This window comes from Alosa alosa, chromosome 1 (genome assembly GCF_017589495.1).
Source record: "Alosa alosa isolate M-15738 ecotype Scorff River chromosome 1, AALO_Geno_1.1, whole genome shotgun sequence".
NCBI lineage: Eukaryota > Metazoa > Chordata > Actinopteri > Clupeiformes > Clupeidae > Alosa > Alosa alosa.
Genome location: NC_063189.1, coordinates 6,254,434 through 6,278,887, shown reverse-complemented (window position 1 = coordinate 6,278,887; position 24,454 = coordinate 6,254,434). Strand labels below are relative to the sequence as shown.

General features: G+C 42.2%; 1 protein-coding gene across 1 annotated transcript; it reads left to right on the top strand.

The window, feature by feature from the left end:
• Nucleotides 1-4,172: 4,172 nt before the first annotated feature.
• smad1 (SMAD family member 1) lies at nucleotides 4,173-23,274 on the top strand. Its single transcript, XM_048257308.1, has 7 exons — nucleotides 4,173-4,291; nucleotides 14,459-15,103; nucleotides 16,878-17,168; nucleotides 20,775-20,891; nucleotides 22,189-22,410; nucleotides 22,671-22,927; nucleotides 23,074-23,274. The coding sequence occupies exons 2-7, from the start codon at nucleotides 14,704-14,706 to the stop codon at nucleotides 23,215-23,217; spliced, it is 1,431 nt and encodes a 476-aa protein (XP_048113265.1). The 5' UTR covers nucleotides 4,173-4,291; nucleotides 14,459-14,703; the 3' UTR covers nucleotides 23,218-23,274.
• The last annotated feature ends 1,180 nt before the right edge of the window (nucleotides 23,275-24,454 follow it).

The window sequence follows — 24,454 nt, the reverse complement described above, 5'->3', positions numbered from 1 at the left end:
AAACCTCCGCAATTTCCCCCATTCATTCTCTATGGCGAGTCTTAACAGTACGCATGTAATACTCTTTTTGTCCACCGGTGGTTGTTTTGGCGCTGTTTTGCGTTTGCCATCGAAAACGGAATGAAATGTAGGCCTACCTGCAAACAATGTAAGAGGCCTATGCTGACTGCATCAGTGCTCAAAGTATTTTAAAAATGTATCAATTAATTGTTAATAACTAACTAACTTCTATTCAAGTCATATTTCTGGGACTTTCTGGGATAATTATTTCTATTTTTTATTCACTCGTTCAAATGTTCATACAAAGAGTTCTCATCAGGTGACTGAAAGTTAGAATGGTGGTCATTTCAGACCACTTCAGCACTTCATAAAATTCTCATAGTTTGAGAACTTGAAATTATTTGTAGGATATTCACAACTTGAGTTGTGTATGCAAAGACACAGAATTCAGAGTTCACACATTTTTTTTTATAAAATATACTTTTGGGACTCCCTGCTAATACTTTTGGGAATGCAAACGTTTTTTTATTAGTATTATTTAATTTTACACTGATATGGCATGATGACAATATAAACACAGCTAACAATGATATTAGCCTAAATTGCAATAGCCTATGATTAAATGTAATAGAATATTCAACTAAGGTAGACTGCTGTTGTTCACAGCACTAAGCTATTTATGGTTACTGATATAGAACTACTCCGAGTCTCTGGCCCTCTCTTGGAGCCAGGCATAGTGAGCTGGCCCTCGGAAGAAAAAGGTTGGGGACCACTGTCTAAGAGTGAAAAGCAGTTTGCGATAAAGCTAACCAATGTCGTCTCTGTCACAGGAAAAAAATAGCGAGCAGCAGCCTGATAACCAAATTAAATGCTCGGTGGGACGGATGAAAGTGCCTGGTGCGCGGGCCGCAGTTTGCCTACCCCTGGCCTAATGCCTACCAAAACTGGCTTTGTGGTAACGGGCTGCTTGTCTGCGAGCTATCTGTCTGATTATTTAGGCTAAACGTGGCAAACTCAGCCTGGATTTATGAAGATTTAAATTAATTTAATAAAACTTGATGATGATCGTTCGTTTGTTATACATCACAAACTCACTTTTTCCGACAACGTGGTTTCGCGACAATCTCCTTCTAAGGCCGCTCATGCAGGCTCAGCTCAGGTGCCGGTCGCGTGCAGCGCTTCAGCCACGTACCAGCGCTTTGCCCTTCCCCTACTGACTTTCACTTTCGGTGCCCGAATGGAAGTGAATTAGGCTATGCGATTTTTTTTTATCTAGGCCTACGTGAAATTCTGCATCCATTGTACGATTTATTTATTTATTTATTTATTTTCCTCTCGGAAGGGCAACGTGAGTCGAGATGAGCAGTTGCCATATGAGCAGTTGCCCGGGCAACCTGAGCAACCCCCCTGTGCACGTCCCTGAACCGGAGGGTTGCCGACCAGACCAAATTTCCCCTCACAGGATCAAAGGAGTATACTTATACTTACTTAACTCTTCTTTTATAGCCCATTTGAAAACATCGACTTCAACATCAGCAACTTCATTTTTGATCAGTATTCCAGTCTAGTCAGGGAAATACATTGCTTGGGATTGCCCTATCTGTTTTTCATCTATATTTTCATATTTCATATATATTTTGTAGATAGATGTTTTTTTTTGTAGTTTCTTTATTGTGACCATTGGTCCTGCAGCCTTTTTCAGTGTTAAAAATGTCTTAAAACTTTAAACTGCAATTACAGCTGCCAGGCTAACAGGGCTCTTGTATGAGATGAGGAAAGGGTCGAATATCTTAAAATGTTTATGTTATCATACACTGTGGGTGTGAGTTTGACAGCGTATTTTGCAGACAGAGCATGCGCACTGTGGCCAGAGCTATTTTGCAGACAGAGCATGCGCACTGTGGCCAGAGCGAAGTCAGACACATGAAGAGGGCAGAGTAGGCTAAAAGATAGGTAGACAGATCAGAATTTAACACTGGTTGCATGTGATTGGTTTATTCGATTTCACTGCACTGGAGAGGTCTCGCTCATTTGAGAGTCCCCACCTTGACGTAGTGGCCCTATGAAGGCCTACCATGTTTCCTGCTTTTATCACAAACTGCACGATTGGTCCAATATTTAGGACTGTATCTGTCAGACCTCACACAGTTCCTCATAGCCACCACTAGATGGAGACATTATTTTCAAGAATCTGTTATCTGTCCTTCTCAGCTACCTGTGAATTAATGAGTGGATTCACCTGGTGGTCACATGACTAATTGACAGAGTATATAAGCTGAGCTGAAAATGACTACACTTCTGCGACATGATTTTGTGACTGAGCAAGTGCACAAGGTGGACGCTGCATAGCTGAACTTCTCAGTGGATACTATGTTGGATTACTCTCTGGAATTGGACTTCTTTCTCGGATTGTGGATTAAATTCTCATGGACAGTTTCTTGTGACTTTCCTCTCTGAACTTCTCTGTGGACATTTGGATTACTATTGTAAGTGGACTTTGCTTTTGTTGTGGATATTTACCTGTGAACTGAACTGTATCCTGAAGCTTGGACTTACCTTTTGTGAACTGTGTGCTCTGGTGACTATTTTGGTGTGATTGAGCCGTTTGTCTTGCACCTCTGTTGGATTAAAGAGACTAATTTCTGATAATTCTCTGCCTCTGCGTCTGTGCTCAAAACCACCTCCTGACAATATCGCTGTACTATATGCTACTGTACAAGAAAAACAAAGCTGTTTCTCAGTGCAGGGCCTTTTAGCTATATTGAGGTTGCTTTTTGGAATTGAAATTATGACTGGAGTTGAGCTCCAAGATGACTAAATACAATATGGCCCGAGTGACTAGAGATCGATTCCCATCCCCAAGAGATGTCTCTTAGGTGACATGCACAACAGAGGTTATCAGAGGGCAAGAGCTCGCTGCAGCTGGTTGGCCAGTCTCGGGTCCTAAGAGCTCGTGGTGGACTTGATCGATGACACTCTCCAAGGGCTAAGAGTGGGGGTGGGGGAGGGGCGATGAGGAGAGCTGTGTTGGGGGAGAGGATGGTTTGCTCTATATTCTGTTGAAAGTAAAATCTGATCCAGGGTGAGCCTGGCAGAGATGAGCCAGTGAGACAGCTAGTTAACCAGGCTAACAGCTTGACCTTTGACCTGTGCAGCCCACAGCTGTTGCCTGTTGCAGCAACAGCCGGTACTGAGGTGGGGAGATCAGCGTGGTGTCAGACAGTGACCTCATCTCGCACACCTCTAGCCCATTCCTCAAGTGGTTAGACTGAAGCAAGGTCATGTTGAAGGAACATTTCATTTATTTTAAGCTCTCTGAACAGGTGAAAGTCAAAACGCACAATCTGCATAAAACCCACCAATTCATATTGGTACCATATGGTGGACAAGAAAAGCCTGGTAATATAAAGTAAAAAGAAAAATATTTCATATATATTTTGTAGATAGATGTTTTTTTTTTGTAGTTTCTTTATTGTGACCATTGGTCCTGCAGCCTTTTTCAGTGTTAAAAATGTCTAAAAAACTTTAAACTGCAATTACAGCTGCCAGGCTAACAGGGCTCTTGTATGAGATGAGGAAAGGGTCTAATATCTTAAAATGTTTATGTTATCATACACTGTGGGTGTGAGTTTGACAGCGTATTTTGCAGACAGAGCATCGCACTGTGGCCAGAGCTATTTTGCAGACAGAGCATGACAAGCACTGTGGCCAGAGCTAAGTCAGACACATGAAGAGGGCAGAGTAGGCTAAAAAGATAGGTAGACAGATCAGAATTTAACACTGGTTGCATGTGATTGGTTTATTGATTTCACTGCACTGGAGAGGTCTCGCTCATTTGAGAGTCCCCACCTTGACGTAGTGGCCCTATGAAGGCCTACCATGTTTCCTGCTTTTATCACAAACTGCACGATTGGTCCAATATTTAGGACTGTATCTGTCAGACCTCACACAGTTCCTCATAGCCACCACTAGATGGAGACATTATTTTTCAAGAATCTGTTATCTGTCCTTCTCAGCTACCTGTGAATTAATGAGTGGATTCACCTGGTGGTCACATGACTAATTGACAGAGTATATAAGCTGAGCTGAAAATGACTACACTTCTGCGACATGATTTTGTGACTGAGCAAGTGCACAAGGTGGACGCTGCATAGCTGAACTTCTCAGTGGATACTATGTTGGATTACTCTCTGGAATTGGACTTCTTTCTCGGATTGTGGATTAAATTCTCATGGACAGTTTCTTGTGACTTTCCTCTCTGAACTTCTCTGTGGACATTTGGATTACTATTGTAAGTGGACTTTGCTTTTTTGTTGTGGATATTTACCTGTGAACTGAACTGTATCCTGAAGCTTGGACTTACCTTTTGTGAACTGTGTGCTCTGGTGACTATTTTGGTGTGATTGAGCCGTTTGTCTTGCACCTCTGTTGGATTAAAGAGCCTAATTTCTGATAATTCTCTGCCTCTGCGTCTGTGCTCAAAACCACCTCCTGACAATATCGCTGTACTATATGCTACTGTACAAGAAAAACAAAGCTGTTTCTCAGTGCAGGGCCTTTTAGCTATATTGAGGTTGCTTTTTGGAATTGAAATTATGACTGGAGTTGAGCTCCAAGATGACTAAATACAATATGGCCCGAGTGACTAGAGATCGATTCCCATCCCCCAAGAGATGTCTCTTAGGTGACATGCACAACAGAGGTTATCAGAGGGCAAGAGCTCTGCTGCAGCTGGTTGGCCAGTCTCGGTCCTAAGAGCTCGTAATTGGACTTGATCGATGACACTCTCCAAGGGCTAAGAGTGGGGGTGGGGAGGGCGATGAGGAGAGCTGTGTTGGGGAGAGGATGGTTTGCTCTATATTCTGTTGAAAGTAAAATCTGATCCAGGGTGAGCCTGGCAGAGATGAGCCAGTGAGACAGCTAGTTAACCAGGCTAACAGCTTGACCTTTGACCTGTGCAGCCCACAGCTGTTGCCTGTTGCAGCAACAGCCGGTACTGAGGTGGGGAGATCAGCGTGGTGTCAGACAGTGACCTCATCTCTCGGCACACCTCTAGCCCATTCCTCAAGTGGTTAGACTGAAGCAAGGTCATGTTGAAGGAACATTTCATTTATTTTAAGCTCTCTGAACAGGTGAAAGTCAAAACGCACAATCTGCATAAAAACCCACCAATTCATATTGGTACCATATGGTGGACAAGAAAAGCCTGGTAATATAAAGTAAAAGAGAAAAATATTTCATATATTTCATCATCTTTGAGACTTGAGGAATTGAGAGATACTGTGAAGGATATATCATTGGGTGTCATTCATATGTATCCTTTTCACCCCCCAAAATGTACTGCCTTTGTGAAGAAAATGAGGAACATTCCAAGGTCATTCCAAATCCAGATATTTAGTATTTCAGTTGTGTATAATTTTTGTGTAATCACAATTATAAAACACCTGGCACTGACTTCAGTCACTCTTCAATTAAAAGTAAATTAAATTACTCAGTTTTTGGTTAAGGAACTGAGGCTATTTTTTGAGCCTCATATGTTTAGGGGGCCATGCTATCACCCCAATACCCCAACCAGATGAACAACATATTCCTCCTGAAAGATGACTTCACCATCCAGTATTGAAACAAAGATTGCATGGTGTGGCATGGCACTTATTGCAAATTATGTTAATCTTATACTCTATAATATCTGCCATCATCAAGATGGCCTGTTCTTTAATGTTCATCCTCTTTGGCTTTAGTGTTCATGCATAACAGAAAAAGGATTTGTAAATGTTTCATTCTGGAAAAAATCTTCCTCATAAAAAGGCGGCCTCAACCGATTTCTCACATGCACATACTTTATTGAGCACAAAAACTACCTCTGCATTATTTAATTTATAAGTGATACTTGGCAATAATTCAGTCAGATGTGTGTGTGTGTGTTGTGTGATGAAATAAGAAAATAAATAAAAGGTCTGTAGCATAGGGAGAGATGTAAAAGTGTTAAGTCATGTGTGTGTGTGTGGGGGGTGGTCATGAGTGCTGAGGAGTGAATGAGTGCAAAGTCAGTATAGTGTGAGTTAAGGGTTGGGAAATGTTTGAGAGTGCTGAGTAGTGAATGTGTGCAAAGTCAGTATAATGTGAGTTCAGAGTTCGCATGGCCTGGGGGTAAAAACTTCTGAGTCTCTCAGTTCTGGCTTTGTGACTACATAGGCGTCTTGATTTCAGCGGTAGGAATAATCCATTGTTAGGATGAGAAGTTCTTCAGAATCTTTTGGGCTCTTAGGAGTACTCTTCTGGAATAGATATCTTGTAGAGCAGGGAGTTGAGTTCTTATAGTACGTTCAGCTGAGCGCACTACTCTCTGCAGAGTACTACAATCTCTAACTGTGGAGTTCCCATATCAGGTGATGATGCTACCAATAAGAACACTCAACCACTGAAGTGTAGAAGGCCTTCATGATGGATGTAGAAACGTTGAATTTCCTTAGTTGACGAAGGAAGTAGAGTTGTTGTCTGGACTATGACAAGGTTGCTAAATGACAAGGTTGCTTTAAAGGGACACCAGGCAACGTTGTCGTGTTAATCATCTTTGTAAGTCGGTATATGGTTAAAAGACTCATTACGGGGCGAATGAAGGCTCTCTCGCCCGCCCCTACAGCCTTTAGGAAGAATATCCCACTTGCAAGTTCGGTGAATCCTACCCGCCGACCGAAGCAGGATCAGTTTACAGCACAGATGCAGGCTAACGAAACGCTAGAGATTGTTGCAAACGTGTGTATAATGGCAGAGCTGGCGAAGAAGCAGCGAAATCCCTTGACGGAAGATGCAAAGAAAAGGAAAAGAGCTTCAGACCGGGGGGGGGGGGGTTCGTAGAGAAAAAGCATCAGGCTTGCCTGGTGTCCCTTTAAATGAACTGGTTTGTGCCACTAAGATGTAGGTGACAGATGGACTACATGTATCAACCTTGTCTCAGAGGATAGTTCTCCTTCAAAATAAGTTGAAGTTTAGGTTTGAGCACATTGCCCACTGCTACTGTGATCTGAAGCTGAGTGACTCCATTCACCAGCAAGTATAAGTATATATACTCTTTTGATCCCATGATGGAAATTTGGTCTCTGCATTTATCCCAATCCGTGAATTAGTGAAACACACACAGCACAGTGTACACACAGTGAGGTGACGCACACCCTAATCCCGGAGCAGTGAGCTGCCTGCATCAACAGCGGCGCTCAGGGAGCAGTGAGGGGTTAGGTGCCTTGCTCAAGGGCACTTCAGCCGTGCCTACTGGTCGGGGTTCGAACCGGCAACCCTCCGGTTACAGGTCCGAAGTGCTAACCAGTAAAGTGACCACAGCAGCTGTTGTAGTATTGCCAGTTCCAGGTCTATAAGCTCACAAATGTGCAGACATCTCATACACAATGTTATGGGGTGAGGAAACTCTTAACAGAGTCCCAGGAACTGAGATTTGGGTGTGCAGGGGGCATTAGGGACATATGGGGTATGTGTATGTGTTGGAAGGGGGTTGGGTGGGGTTGTCCAACTGTCTAAAGCTGCTTAGACAGCCCATAGGAGCAGCTCAGCTTACACTTCCAAATACCATCTATTTACAAATGGCACATTGTTCATTTTAACAACTGCACATCAGTGCTGGACCTTTACTGAGTGTAGTGCAGCCTAATGAAGCTGTCAGCTGGTGTGGGTGTGAGTTCAGGGCACTCATCTCCTAACCTGCATAGTGCTCAACCATAGTGCCTTCACTACCTCTGTTATACTGTGTAACCATAGCAATGAAAAGGCAATTAATAGTACATATTTATTGTGACAATTAATTATATTTTCTCAGATATTGCATTGCCCTGCATAAGGACACATTCTATAATTCTGGACAAAAAGTTGGTGATGTTTGAGGTCAACTACTAATGACATGATAGGCCTACTTGAAAATATAGATGTTTTAGCTCACTCAAAGGCGGGACAGGAGACTAAGCAATTAACTTGTAATGTATTGGATGAAAACCTTCAGTTGTGACACGTATAACAGGCACTAACATCAACAAGAGCTATGGACTTTTGTGAGGGGATTTATTTTTTGATCATCCATCACAAAGTCTTTCACTGCCTACTACACCATCACAAGGAATTTGAAGATAAAGACCAAAACCAAACCTTTAATATAAGCCAATACGTTTCAAATTGTTGCAGTGCTGTTTTGCAGGATAAGAATAAAAAAAAATGCTGCCTCTAGGCTATCACAGAAATAAGCCTATATATTTCATTTGTATATTCTGCTCAGTCTTAGCTTACACTTCATTACAAGTAGACTTCCTACAGTAATTCAGGCAATATAGACTTTGTCATTATAAAATCTTGCATCTCGAATCAAATCCCCTAAACGGCTCCACTAGGACAAGAGCAAGTGGGCTATTGCGCCTTCTGGTGTAGCCTTGTATTGATTCAAACAGAATTTACTTACGCTATTTATTTATGGATAACAAGTGGAGCGCAAGGCGGATGCTTCAACTCCTGTAAAGAGGAGCCTGATCCCTGCAGAGCTGACTAGTTACCCTCCAAAAATGTCAGCAGCCAAGTTTCATTAACCCAATAAACAATAGCCTACTACTGCAGACAATTTAATAAAAGTAGGCTACACAGGCTGATTTTGGTTGGTCACAGAAATACCCGAGCAAATAACAGTTACGTCCGACACTGTTATAACAATATTAGGCTACAAACACACACGTATCGCATTAAAATGATTCCTATAGCTTCTTCATTCGGAATCTGTGACAGACATTGTCGTTTCGTCTGTTCCGTCTACCCTCACGCTCTTGACTCGCACTGTTTTCCCAGATTTCACATTCACGTGCAGCTTACTCGCGCCTCACTCAGACATTCTGTCGCCAGCCGTGTGACGTAACCAGCGCGCTCGGGGCTTCCACTTTCGTTGTTTTCATCCGCCGAGAAACCGAGCCAGCCTTCAGGAGAATGTAGTTCCACCTCTCAAGGACAATAGTTCAGCCATCTGTAGATGGGGGTGAACTTGAGATTTGAATTCTAACAGAATCCTAGCCATTTATTTCAGAAAAAACAGTGTGTGAATAGGAATTTTGTACAGATGTTAGGCTATGTCAAAATATTTAATATGCCTTATTAGACTGTTTTCTGTAGATTAACTGCAGTGCAACAGAAAATAAAATCTGTATTTGCTAATAACATTCTTCGCAGCTGATTATCACTCTCCACTCAACTTTGTGTGGATGTTACTCTAGGCCTACATATGTTAATGAGATGTTAATAATAGGCCCACACACACAGAATACAAGGTGATCTGTTATTCTAGGTGGACATTCTAGAATATGCCCCCCCTCCCCCCATCTATATGCACTTAAATGGTCAAACCTGTGAGAAATCCATATTTATATCCATGCTGTTCATGATGTGTCCAGAACTGTGGATTTTTTCATAATTCTAACATTTTTATTAAATAATTAAATTACAATCTCTCCAGAGTATGTCTTGGAAAAGCTGTAACAATACACTTGGCTAACAACTCCACGAAAGAATACATTGTTTCACAGTTACATAATCTCGTTCCAGTAGGCCTGCAAATGTTAGATGTGTAAAAAAGTAGGTCTCATTATTATGGTACCGCCCCAAACTCTATCCCGCGATGTGATACCATATTCGTGCGGAGGGTGAGGCGGTTCCGCGACACACTGACGCCAGGCGAGAGCAGATTGAGCCCTATGATTGAGCCAGGCTGTAGGACGGACGCGCGGAGGGAACGCTTGGAAGTGGCACTCGAGGTAGGCTACAGCAAACTTCTTCTAGTCTTCACTAACAAAGCATGTAAAGTTACGAAGAAGCAGTGTCAGCACTGTGTTTATGCGTTCATATAAGACAAGGGCATCGTATTCAACTTACCGTTTGTATCCTAAAGTATCTTTGGGGAGCTTCGAAACTTTTGTCTTTTATAAGGGACGTCGACAGCATGTTGGGGGCTGTCGTTACTGGAAACATTTTTTATCATACAAGATAACTTTTCTGTTTTTGTCGATGTGAATACAGTCTACATCTTTAATGCATAAGAGAGATAAGATACAGTTGATCTCCCATCTTGTGTTTTTTGTCTACACCCTGCGATGTCTAGGTCATTATTATTTTGTATAGCCAAATATGTGGCTACCATACAGTCAAGCGGTACTTTCTTGACTGGGAGATGTCATGTTTTTTTTTGACAAATGTTTTGATAAGTGTAGAATTATTAAAGGTGTAGAATAAGTGATGTAGACCCTGATCAACAAGGTGTCCAGTTTAAGACTTTGCAGTCTACATTTTTGGAGACTGTATGAGAGTAATGTGTATTTTAGAAGAATGTGCTATTTTAGCATACATTGTAATGTGTGTGTCTGTGCACGCATGTGTGGGTGGGTGCTCTCTGGATGCAGAGGCTGTTAGTCCTGGGCCAGATCTCCTGACATCATTGAAGATGACATATCAGATTACTCAAAGGACGCAGAATTTGTCCTTGTCTGTGATTTGGTTGAATTGTTACATTCTCTCACATTCCTCTCATGACTGGGTTATGTTTTCCCTTTGAATTGGTCTCTCTGGTGACTGGAGGTGTGATATTTTACTCAGACCAAATTACATGTAACCCTATGTGTTTATCGGCCTAATCTTTTTGTGTCTACCACTGAGGCTTTTTTTATGCAGTGCATTACATTGCATTACCCACACTGATTATCATAACCCTGTCATGAATGTAAAAATATCCGACATCTGTTTATTCAGAAATTTAGTAATGAGAAATAATGACTGCTGTTCACTAGAATAGGACCTACTTAAGAGGCTGCATATATCTAAAATGTATGGACCAAGAGAAGTCCTCCAAAGGTTGGCCTATCCCATGTCTGTCCCAGAATCTTCCGGATGTTCTGGTTAATAGATGACTTTCTCAAGTGTATTTCCCCCTCTCTCCATTCATTCTTCTTCCTGTGTATTTATTTATTTCCCTCCATCACACTTCCCTCCATTTTTGGTTACATTCTTCAGTTAGTGTCCTTTCCTTTATCTTGTCTAGTCAGCCTCTCTTCCTCAGAGATATTGTGATTTCTGTTCCTTGGATGTCTTTTACCTGCATCATAAATGACGTCTGATCAGAACCATTTATATGGAGGTTCCGAGATGCTGGTGTGTGTCTCCAAAGATAGGGCAAGCTGCATCACATTTTCACCACAACAGCCCATTTCTTGTGCAAGTACTCTGTCTCTGTTCATTTCTATCCCCCCCCCCCCCCTGCCCCCAGCTATCACTTGAACGTCTCAATTGAACTGCTAGCTCTTAATGGAGAGCCTCAGATCCAGGCCCTGATAAATAATGTAGGTTCTCTATAATGCGGCGTCCCCTGGGATTACAGAGAGAGCACCATTACTGCCCCCTCATCCTCTGCTGCAGGGGGCTAAATTGATTAACAGCACTGAAGCAGCGCAAAATGATACATGCAGGAGTAGGGGTGGTGCGGGATAAAGCCTGTCATGTGATCAAGCTGCGTTAGCCTGGCAACGCTAAGTGAGCATGGTTTTGCACGCTTCCGCTAGTGTTTAGGCATTGGGTTAAAACATAATAATAGTATACTTGTGACATAAAGCACATCTTCATACTTTCAGGAAGATGTGCTTTATAGCCTACAAATGATTGTATTTTACATCCACGTCAGTTTCATCTCACTATTATTCCCTAGACAACCCAAAACATCTATTGTCCTTAAACACAAACACAATTACTATACAGATCTATGTGTGGTAGAGTTAGTGGTTGTATAGATTCTGAGATTAGGGGCTCATTTGGAATGCTCTTGAAGATGACAGTTGGTGTCATTGTGCTCTCAGGCTCCAGATGTTTGGCCGATGTGCTTTCCTGGAATTAGCCACAGAACTGGATTAAAAGTTATTGTTTTTTCTTCTTTGTCTTACCCATCTGGTGGCAAACTGTGCAAGGTCTGTAAGAAGTTATCAACGCAGACCAGTGATTCCACTGATCAGTAAGGTATTCTTAAAGATGCTATTGGGCTCTTACTATGTTGACAGTTATCCAGCCTTATTTATAAATATAACAGTATTTCCCTTTGTTCAGAGACGACAAGTATATAAAATATACTTATTGTATTGTAGTAAAAAGAAGTTTAGGAAGACATGTAATGATTGTTCTTGCTCTGACATATAGTATTTTGAATGTCACTGTCTATCAGACCCCACTGAGAATCTGTCATCAGTTTCAGAGATACAGTTGAGATCATGTAATTTCTGCAAAATGACCTCCCGATTATTTTCTATTGAACTTGCCTATAGTGCCGTGGCAATAGCCGCCTGCACGTCTTCTGCGCCTGTCCCCTGCTCTCCTCATCCATCCCGAAGAGAGGTCTGTGGCCGATGCACAGACCCCTGGGACGAGTGAACGGAAAGAGGCACCACTCCCTCAATTGTTCCTCTCCCCCACCTGCATGGAGCCCTGGTGCCTCCAGGAAGTGAGATCAGTCCTTGCTGAGAGCAGAGGAGGGGTTTTGCCATGGTGGCTACTCAGAGAGGATATAAGATGTTTCCTTTGATGCCTCTTCATTGGAGAAGAGAAGGATGTGGCTGCCTTCCTCTGCAGTTCTCCCTGGTAACAACACAGGGTCCAGAGATTTTAAATTAGCAGTTGGCGCAGAGATTGGCCTGCTATGCTAAATATAGTTGAAAACTTTTTAGCTTTCCTGTCGCTGTGGACCATGATAGCAGCCACAAACCCCGCACAACCCAGCCCCCCTCTTGGGATATAAACAGCACCTGTTTTCATAGCATGTCTCTCAATCTTCGTATGGCACACTCTGAAACACACACACACACACACAGTCCGTACACCACTCAGGTCTGTAAACTGTGCCAATCTCCTAGTGTCAAATCCAAAAATAAGATTCTGTTCTTTAGGTCCTGTGACCCTTAGGTGAAAGCCCAGGATTCCAAAGTTGCTGTTTTTCCTCTTCATAGAGATAGGATTTTCCCACCTCAGCCTGACACAGTTTTGACATCCGTTTTGTTGCTCAAGTGTTAAAAATGTTGCATGTATGAGGTAGCAGAGGAGCTCTTTGAAAGAGCCATATGCTATAGCCATCCACACATGGAGCTAAGTCACAATGTTATGCACAGGCCTACTCTGCTCTCTCCTGACTGATTCTAGTGCAGTCATCCGATGATGTTGAAATGCATAGCTTTCTCTTTATGTGCCTTTTTCAGAAGTTATTGCCAACATCAGTGGTGGTACTAGAACTTGTTTGATTGCATTTGGGTTTGTTGAATAAGTGCAAGCGTTTTCTCTGTGTCTGCTTTCAGATGTCCCAAACTATTTAAAGGGTGACAAATACCACATTCACACTTTTCATAGAGTATCACATTACATGAATGCAGGGAGTCACCACTGCTTCTTTCTAGTCAACTTCAAAGCGGGGTGTAAACTTTCAAGTCATACGTCCCTGTTTCCCTCCAAATTCCCACAATGCCTGCTCCTCTGTGCTATGTTTCCTGGGACTTGCCTGAAAAAATTACACATTTATGGCAAGTTCCACTTGCATTTCCTGTCCCATTGTCATGCATTGTGTTGATTGAAGTTTCCGACAAATTCGCAATAACATATCTGTCCAACCATTTACTGAAAAAGCAGGAAAAAATTATCTAGCATTAAGAATGATCTAGTAACAGGACATGGGAAGTGTACTAGCACCGTTGGAATGGGCATGTCAATTTTGACATAACTTTTTTATTGGATAAATGCAAATTACAAAAAAACTCCATTCTCCCCATACTGACAGCTCTGAATATAGTAATGTAATTAGTTACAGTGAGAGCATAATCTCTACATCTGATTCAGAGAAGCCTGATATTTGAACTTTGAATAGCCTAATGTAATGATAATATCTGTTTTTTCTATCAGTCCAAAATTATGCTTATTGTAGCTCATCTGTTGCAGAATATTTTGTAGGGGACAACAGAGGTGCCTTTTATGCCTTAGTTCATCGTTTCCCAACCTTGGGGTCGGGACCCCATATGGGGTTGCCTGAAATTCAAATGGGGTCGCCTGCGATACTCGGTATATTACAAATGACATTGCATTCAAATATACATACATTAAATACAAAATATTAAAAACCCCATGTAATCAGATCCTTCATACAATCTGGCTACAAAAAAAAATAAACATAGACAGCCCACATTAGATGCCAAACGAATTTGCTTGCTAGGACGTTTGGGGAAGATCAAAGTCCCACTCTCGACTGGGTGTTACAACAGAGATGTTGTCAATGATTGGGTTTGCCAACATTTTGTGACATCAAAAGAGGGTCACCTGCCAAAAAAGGTTTGGAACCCCTGCCTTAGTTGAAAGGTTTTTGTTTAGTGTTTTAACAAAATCTCTCTTTCTGTGTCCCTTCTGTTTCAAGGTTTCCTGGGTATTTTCTCAGATCTCCCTGATCATCAACTCCAGAGGACCAAGAGTGGTTGGGGTGCTTTTGACGTGCCTCCCCTCCACCATAAGTGTGGGTGTGTGTCCGTGTGTGCTTATGCCTGTGAGTCCTGCGTGGGGGTCAGCTGGAGTCCTCTCCTCTCTGTGAAAGGCCCCGACCAGGACAGGTGGTGTGGGGGGGTGGGCTTTGGTTGCCGGGGCGTGCAAGGCAAAGCCGCCACCATGAACGTCACATCGCTGTTCTCTTTCACGAGCCCGGCCGTGAAGCGGCTTCTGGGCTGGAAGCAGGGTGACGAGGAGGAGAAGTGGGCGGAGAAGGCGGTGGACGCGCTGGTCAAGAAGCTGAAGAAAAAGAAGGGTGCCATGGAGGAGCTGGAGAGAGCCCTCAGCTGCCCAGGCCAACCCAGCAGCTGCGTCACCATTCCACGCTCGCTGGACGGACGCCTCCAGGTGTCCCACCGTAAGGGTCTGCCACATGTCATCTACTGCCGCGTGTGGCGCTGGCCCGACCTGCAGTCTCACCATGAGCTAAAGGCCCTGGAGTGCTGCGAGTACCCTTTCGGCTCCAAGCAGAAGGACGTCTGTATCAATCCCTATCACTACAAGAGAGTGGACAGTCCAGGTGAGGCCATCTCCATCTCTAGCCAGAACAATTCCTCTCCATTCCATAGAGTAAGGTGAACCAATTTGTTGTATACTAAGAATAAATGTTAAGCAGCTATGACACCTATATGAAACTGATAATTAGGGGCTTTGTGATCCGCCTCATTGAAATAGCCTGGACACTTCTCTGGTGGAGGTGGTGGAGGTGAAGACCAGTGCCTAAAAGCCCTTTAGGGTGTTGCTGATGTAACATGCTCATATGTTTATCACTTATATGTTTATAATTGTAGTTAATTATAATTACCTAGAATTCAAAAAAGGACATTTTAAAATGTATACATGTATACAATTTATACATGTTTATACACTTTGGGATATTTCAGGTGGTGATAAGTCATGATATTTCCTGCTCTGCTTTGAAAATGGGCCCTTTTTGAACTGACGAAATGTTAATGTACAACATAACAGCAATAATCAGTTTTACTGATCACTGAAAGCATTTACTTAAACCACAAAAAGACTTTGCTGTGTTCCTATAGTCCAGAACTCACTGGACTGTTCGAGATCAGGTTGTTAAGCATCTCGTCTGTTTCACCTCCCTCATAACTGGTGCGTTCAGCCTCCACTTGGGATCTGGAGCTTATGGCCTCATCCCTTTATCTTCTTCCTCATCCTTCCTGTGGCCTCTGCAGATGTGCGGTCTGCTTGCTCTCCCAACCCCCTCCCTCTGCTCTCACGCTCTCACGCTCCTCTGATTCTGCTGCAGAACACTTTAGAGAAGGAAGGGTGGTGGAGCGGTGCACATCAAAAGCGCAGCCCTCTTTTGTTGGCTAAGCAGAAGATGAGGGTCAGCTGACGAGACAGAAACAGCTGTCTGCAGGCTGTGTGTGTGTGTGTGGGGGTGCAAATCTGTGTGTGCATACATGTGGTTGTGTGTGAGCAGAACGGGAGCAGGAAATTCCAGCCAGGGGAGAATGAGGCCTTTGTTTCATGGCAAACTGTGTGTGCGTGTGTGCGTGTATGCGTGTGTGCGTGCGTGTGCGCAAGTGGGGTCTGTTTGTGTGTATGTGTGCGTGCTGCTGCCTTGCAGGCACAAGTGAACATGTGGCCATGGAAGAGTGTTACAGGAACTCCCTCCCTCACACACACACATGTGCAGGCACACACAGAGGCACATTCACTCACACTCTCACACACAATAGGAGGAAGCAGTGGTTGCCTAGCTTTAGTGCTCTTGCTAAGGGTCCGTTGTAGTCAAGAAGAGGACACCTGTCTCCCTTCCAAACACAAGCCCTCCTCCAAGTGTGGAGAGAAACAGATGCAGCCCATGACTCCCCCAAACCAATTGTTATTGGACAGACTCGGCCTAGTTGCACAAGAGTGTTGCGGAAGCCCTATTTATATATGCAGCTGAAGTGCAAACGGCTTTATGTACAATTAAAGACTGTCTGTTGCAAGACGAGGCCTGTAACAGGACTTAATTTGTCACTTGGGGTTTTCCTTTTTTAAATAACATGACTAATGTGTAGCCTATCTATAGAGTAGGTCTGCTGTTCGCTTCACAGGACGAGAGTGAGCACTCAGGTTTACGGTCTTGTGCACTCTTTCCTGTATAACTCTACTGTTGTTTGGACATTACATATCTGTTGAAAGAGTCCATATTTTCATGTGTTTATATGAATGATGAAGACGAAAAGACGTCTAATTCATGGCAGAATCTGCCAACCCTCTCACCTTATCAAGGAAGAGACATAAATGACTTCTGTAGAGTGATCCTCTCATCTCTTTGTCAGTGCTGCCTCCTGTGTTGGTACCACGCACCAGTGAGTTCAACGCGAAGCTGAGTATGCTGCCTCGCTTCCGGAACCCTCTGCACCAGGCTGAGCCTCACATGCCTCAGAACGCTACCTTCCCTGACTCCTTCCCGCAGCAGCCACCTCAGCCACCAGCCGGCAGCCTGCCCTTCGCTCCACACTCGCCCACTAACAGCTACCCAAACTCCCCAGGCAGCAACGCAGGCAGCAGTGCCACTTTCCCACAGTCACCCTCCAGCTCTGACCCCGGCAGCCCCTTCCAGATGCCAGGTGAGGCCCTCTGTTGTATTTGAAATATTTTACATGACTATATATTTATATGAAGACATACAGAATATTTTACATGACTATATTCATATGAAGAAGTACCGAATATTTTAATTGTTTTTAATAATACTAGTGCAGTGCCCGTTCAAAAATGCCATTCCTGTAGAAAAGCCGTAGCCCAATTACATGCACGCAGGTATGCCTGCTTTAAAAATAGAATGATAGGGAAAAACATCATTCCAGCTAAGCATTCAATAATGAATACTGAATATTGTATTATAATATATAAGCATATAATTAATGTGTAGTAATCAGAATTTAGGCATGGCAGCATGTGACATTTTTACAGATCAAAATGACATAAGCCCAACAGCTGTTTTTAGTTAAGGCCAGGGTAGGAATTTCACGGCGGCCACAACGGCCATGGCCGTCGTTGCCTCTTACGTTGGCCATGAGGCCCCTTTGAAAATCAGAGGTTTACAGGCCACGGTGGCCTTGGTGCCCCCTTCTTTCAATATTCTGCTTTGCATCCTACCAATAGCTTATTTTTATTTAGCCTGTGGCCTGTCAAAATAATCTTAGCATTCACAGCTTAAATTAATTTAGTCTTTTACGCAGTGGAGACAGTGACAGCACAAGAAAGAAAGTCGCCCAAATTCACCCATTCATCTCAGTTGAACTACTCAATGGCAGCCTATTCATCACACAGACATCACAAGTATCACATGAAAGAGCTTTTTCTCAGCTTTTAAACGATGTTACCCGTTAGTTGAACGGTTCGCGAGAAAAGTAAATAATATAATTCAATTTAATCATACATTCTACTGAAGGTTTTATGTCCCATGATCTCCCAACCCATTCATCTCGTGGAATACTTCACTTAACCCTTCTTTTTTTAACACACAACAAACCAATATCAGAATAAACAGCATACCTTACTGAACACAAAGGTGTAAACAGTCCCCTGTACAGTTAGCCGTTCCAGAGTAATCCAGTTTTGAATTTGCAGTACATTTCGACATGCATGGATGTCTCCAAATTTGGGCTTTAAGTTTTACTATGTGTTTAAATTGTTCCACATGATTTCATAACCAAATACAAAACAAATGTTACAAATATCGCCTAGATATTGGTAAATCAGAGGACAGCTGACTGAGTTTGTGAAAGTAGCCTTAGCCTAATGAGCACAAAATGCTAAGCATGCATCTAGGCTATTTGAGTTTCTTAAAGCTGAGCTGTGGTTAAATTGTTCAATACATGATTTTATAACAGGCCAATTATAAAATAAATGTTATATATAGCCTAGATACCTGTAAATATTAGATGATCAGATGATTTACAGTTCTATGTAATATGTCATGTTTCATGTTTTTGTAATGTTTCATACAGTGATGCAGGTCTACTGCAGTGAATAGGCTAAATAAAACTTTGATCATTTTTATAGCCTACTACTGTATAGTTTACTTTGGCCTTGGTGCCCTGACATGTGGCCTTTGTGCCCCCCACCAAATATGCCCAACTGAAGGCCAAGTGGCCTTGCCCCCAGAATGGTGAAATTCCAAGCCTGGTTAAGGCTATATGTTTATTGTTAAGCTTATTGAATAACTCCTGATAGAGAAGACAAATCATTTTGTGGAATGATGCATCATTGTATGAAATTTACAACGATTTACTCAGCAATCTCTGGTAGCCTTTAAGTGACATCATGCTCTGTCTGCCACTCGTTGTCTGTAGCTGATCGAAAAATATAAGCCTAAAGCTTTGATGTAAGGCTAGATGTTTAGCCTGTTGAATAACTTAATGATCTAGAAGACAAACCATTTTGTAGAAAGATGCATCATCATATGAGATTTGCAACGATGAGACTCAAATCCTTTGGTAGTATAAGTGACATATCGCTCTGTCTGCCACTTGTTGTCTAGCTGTGTGCCATTCTGAAATGTCCTTAAATTCTGGACCATTAGCCTATCGCTCATTTCAATTTGGGACCTTGCAGTCGGAATTGTCTTTGGTTTATTCAAAGGCTCAAGTCCAAAATAGCCTGGGCTATTCAAAGTGTCCATTTATTGCACATAATATTTACATCATTTTGAATAGCCACTGCATACCCGTGTTTGTTGGCGTGTTGTTGCAAAATCCGCATAATCATTTTATGCAAGCAAACTGCATACAGGGAGTCTTTATTGTTGATGTCAGACATGATAATTATCCAAACATCTGTGATGACCTGTGATTCAGTACTGCTCATCCCCGTATCAAGACACCTGTCAAGTTTGAAATCAATCGAACAACGGTGTGAATGACAGACAGACGGACGTTCCTGTAATTTTTAGATGGATTAACACAATGAAATTATACTGCTATATGGTAATCCTTTGATTACTTTGTCAGGTATTCAGGAAAATCACAGCACTGAAACAGCTCTTATTAAGGTTAAGGTTAAATGACTAAAGTGATGAAATATGACTAAAATGAAAGGAATAACTAAATCAGCTTTTACCACCTCAAAAACATTGACAAACTTAGAGATCTGATGTCAAAACATGATTTAGAAAAACTCATTCATGCATATATATCCAGCAGGGTTGATTATTGCAATGGGCTTTTTACAGGCCTTCCTAGACTCAGGTGATACACAATGAACGGGTGATATGAAAGCTAAAGAAACTGACCACATTACTCCAATACATAAGTACCTGCACTGGCTTCCAGTAAGTCACAGAATTAACTTTAAAGCACTACTGCTTGTTTATAAATCACTAAATGGAACGGCCCTAATTAGCAGACATGCTTGGGTGATACACACCTTCCAGACCTCTCAGATCTCAGGAGAAAAACTTGTTGGTAAAACCCGCTTGTTAGAACTAAACATGGTGAAGCAGCTTTTAGCTGCTATGCGGCTCAGCTCTAGAACCAACTTCCAGATGACAATAAGGCCCCAAATGTTTTAAATCTAGACTTAAGACCAAACTGCTCTCAGATGCCTTCTTCTAACTGATCAAATATACTTTCTGTTAGTGTTACCACTGAATTACAAATTCTGAATCTGTCTTTTAATTATTCAACCTTGTGTCTTTTATGTTTGTTTTTTAATTACTTAATTACTTAATAATTATATTATGTACTTTACTTTTTAAACTATTGCCCTTTTATGCTTTTATTTACTAATTCTATTAGTCTGCTTTGGTTTATTTGAAGCACATTGAATGACCCCTGTGAATGAAATGTGCTATATAAATAAACTTGCTATACTTGGTATGTTGTGATCCTCGACATGAACGGAACAAGGTGTTTTTAGACACCTTTGGACACACAGGGTTAATGATCGTAGCATTGTAATTTTCTGTAAATTACAAAAGCAACTAGTACACTCAATCAGATATAATTGTGGTAAGAGTCACTCTTTTACGAGAGTAACTACTGTCCTCTTTCACTTTTTATGTAATTCGGGGAAAATCAACTTCACTAGTAGTGAATACTGTTGTTGTTGTTGTTGGATTGTTTGAAACCCTTCATAACACGGTATGATTGAAAATCACTGAGCCTGTAAGTTAAGTATTGATGAGTAATTGTTCATTTGTGGTTGTGTATTCATGTTTTATTGTATAGAAACCCCTCCACCTGCCTACATGCCCCCAGATGAACCAATGACCCAAGACTGTCCTCAACCAATGGACACCAATCTGCTGGCTCCCACTCTGGCTCTTGAGAACAGCAACCGCCCAGGTACTCTAAAGGGATCTATGTGTCAGAAGAGCAACCCAACACTGATCAAAATACCATTAGCAATTTAGCTGTTAATATGGTAAGCATTACACTACCAAGTGAAAGAAGAATTCCTTAGAAGAATGAAGAGTATGTTGGAGAGTTCACTAAATGCATTTACTTAATGCCACATGTACTCCTAAACAACATTTAGATTTGCCATCCCTTAGGCCAAGGGGTTTACTGTTGCCAAGAGCTTTGCTGCTGCAGTAATTCCATAGCAACTCTCCTTTCTGACTTGCTTGACTCAGATTTCTTAAGTGGTGATTAGGAAGAGGCACTTGATTTGATCTAATTGATCTAATTCCAAATCTAATTTGGTTGTTGACCTACCTAGTCTACGTCCAGAAATGTTTGTTTACAAGGAGGCACCAATAAATACATGCTTTAAGAGCAAGGTGCAAAAGTAGTAAATCATATTGTTTTAAAGGTTGCAAAATGTAGATTTGTCCTTGATTTGAATCCTCTAAAATGCTACAGTTAAACTTAGCATCAGTTACAGACCTACAGAGAAGTACTGCAGATTCAAGGATGTTGGCAGGAACAAGTTGAGTTAGGAAATGAGTGCAGATGTGGGGCTAGGAAGTGATGAGTTTTGGGTGGATGAGTGGCCAGTGGGAGGCTTTGGCAAGCTGCATCCTGAATGAGTACGTGTGTGGGTGGGGTAGCTACATTCACACTTCTATTGTTGGAAGCTTCTAGAATAAGGGGCCTAGACAAAACACACCTGGCGAGCAGAACCACATGACCAAGGAAGCAGGGGAGAGGTATGAGCTAGATAAACACAGCCAGTTCCCTGTCCACTGGCATTGTGTAGCTGGCAGAGCCTGCCAACAGATACCGCTTTGAGGGCACAGAATCAGCAGTCAGCACTGCACACACCATGCATTAATGTATATAAAGACCGATGGGAAGTTCTATGCGTGTCTAGATTTACTTACTTAGATATATCATCCATGTGACTTTTATTATAAAGCCTTTTAAATTACAATTAGTGATTAACAGTGCTCACTCACTCATGATTGATTGAATTGTATTCATTTGATGGCCTCCTTGTTTGAGCTGTAACAAATCCAACCCATGGTCATTTCCCAATCCCACCCCATCTCTCTCTCCCACTTGCTCCCTGTCACTCGTTATTGTCCTATCTGAATAAAAGAGGAAAAACTATATATTAGTCATATGATGAAGTGTTAGTCCACTCTGTTTGTCTATCAGAATCTTAGTCATTGTGCATGCTTGTGTATTTCTCTTGCAGATGTGCAGCCAGTGGCTTATGAGGAGCCGAAGCATTGGTGCAGTATTGTTTACTATGAGCTAAATAACCGTGTTGGCGAGGCCTTCCAGGCATCTTCTACTAGCGTACTGGTGGATGGCTTCACTGACCCCTCCAACAATCGCAGCCGCTTCTGCCTGGGCTTGCTCTCAAATGTAAATCGCAACTCCACCATCGAGAACACTCGACGCCATATTGGCAAAGGTACAGCTTTGGTATAGCATGTAAATAAATGGATCATGTTGTTGTATTAAAAAACTAATATTCTGGAATTCGTTTTTTAAGAGCACTGGTGTTATTTCTGTTAAGTAAATGCCACAAAAAGTAGTCTCTCTGAATGCTATAATTGTATGAGCAATACAATTACAATACAACTAATGATCAGTTCCAATTATGGTATATCGAGGCACAGTATAAGACATGGAGATATATTCATGGTTATATCCTGGCTGATCTCTCTACAGGCGTGCATCTGTATTATGTGGGTGGAGAGGTATACGCTGAGTGTTTGAGTGACAGCAGCATCTTTGTGCAGAGCCGTAACTGTAACTACCACCATGGCTTCCATCCTACTACGGTCTGCAAGATCCCTAGTGGCTGCAGCCTCAAGATCTTCAACAACCAGGAGTTTGCGGAGCTACTGGCCCAATCTGTCAACCACGGCTTTGAGGCTGTTTACGAGCTTACCAAAATGTGCACCATCCGCATGAGTTTTGTAAAGGTATTACGTACACTTTATCTGACAAAACAGTTTACTTTTCTGGACTGGATCACATGTAAAAGCCTCCCCCCAACACATACGGACACAAATGACATGTCTGACTCTGCTTCTCTCTGATTTGTCTCTGCTCTCCTCTCTTGCTGCAGGGCTGGGGTGCAGAGTACCACCGGCAGGATGTCACTAGCACCCCCTGCTGGATTGAGATCCACCTGCATGGCCCACTGCAGTGGCTGGATAAGGTCCTGACCCAGATGGGCTCTCCTCACAACCCAATTTCTTCGGTGTCCTAATCGTAACTGAGCCTGGATGTAAGGGTGGGCTGGGGTGGGGTAAACAGAGCACCCATCCCCCCGGGTATCTAGAGCATTAGTTTGACTGATGGGGGTGGGGTAGCTCAGGTGGGTGTTTGTACTCAATTTCAGAGTATGCATCAGACCAGTTCTAGAGGGCCAGTGTGTCTGCTGGTTTTCAGGAGTGAATTTCTTATTGCAGTCAGTTGCTTCAACCAGTCCCTTTGTGAGCTTTCTGAAAACTGGTTCACACCATGCCCCCTAAGAGCCAGTCTGTGCAGCTCTGTTCTACTTGAAGGAGGTCTAACTAGGGCATAATGGGGTAGAGAAGACTGACAGGGCAGTCTTCAGAGTTGTTATTTGGGAATCTGGAAGATACTTGATTTAAAAACAAAGTGTGACCAAGCGTAATAAAAAAAATCAGACTAGCATACTCATTGCCAAGTATCCTTCCTCTAGAATCTTCTGGTGGCCTTCTTTTTGCTATTGCATTTTGTTTATCTTCTCTCTGTCTTTTTTCCAGTTTCTCCTCCGCTCTTTCTTTTAAAGTTTACGTCACAGTATTCCATGTGGGATCCCCTGGAGAGTTCCATGGGGAGTTTGGGACAATGGGTGGGGGGGAGGGGAGGGGTGCATTTTTTATGTGTACAGACTTTGAATAGTGAAGGAAACACTCAGTTGAATAGAAACTGAAAAGAAAAAATGTTTAAATTAATGTAAAAATGGATGTCACTAGATTTTAGATTAGGCAAGTTTACATATTCAGGTTAATAAAATAAACCAGTGTGCCAGATACTTATAGGTGGTTATGTCAAGATGGCAGGAGGAATGTCACAGAGATTGTTAAGTAAGTGACAGAAGGATTTGGACACACATGATCTGCTCTTTAAATGACACGCAATAGTGTGACTTGTCATGATGTGCTCTTTTCATCATACTATTGTGTCTAAGGGAATGTGCAAGTTGGGCAGAGCCATTTGAAAATTCTGTTGTCAATGTGCATTATGCAACAGTCAGCGTTTTGGAAGATTGCCTTAAAAATTCCAAAATTCTTAATGTGATCTACAGTATCCCTGATTTTTCTGTAAAAGCAATTAATTGCGGTAGAAGGGAGTGTGAAGACAACAGTGGGTGGTCAATGAATAAACATGTTTGGCTACATGTTTCAGTAGTGTTAAAGGTGAGACAAAAGACTTTGTTTTAGATGCACTCATCCCCTAGACTAAGTGCTATGCAG

What these genes read in the sequence shown, in the direction of transcription:
- smad1 (XM_048257308.1), top strand. Translation starts at nt 14,704, where the DNA reads ATGAACGTCACATCGCTGTTCTCTTTCACGAGCCCGGCCGTGAAGCGG. An exon ending in TGAGAACAGCAACCGCCCAG is followed by an intron (nt 20,892 to 22,188) that starts GTACTCTAAAGG and finishes TTTCTCTTGCAG; the next exon opens with ATGTGCAGCCAGTGGCTTAT. An exon ending in TCCGCATGAGTTTTGTAAAG is followed by an intron (nt 22,928 to 23,073) that starts GTATTACGTACA and finishes CTCTTGCTGCAG; the next exon opens with GGCTGGGGTGCAGAGTACCA.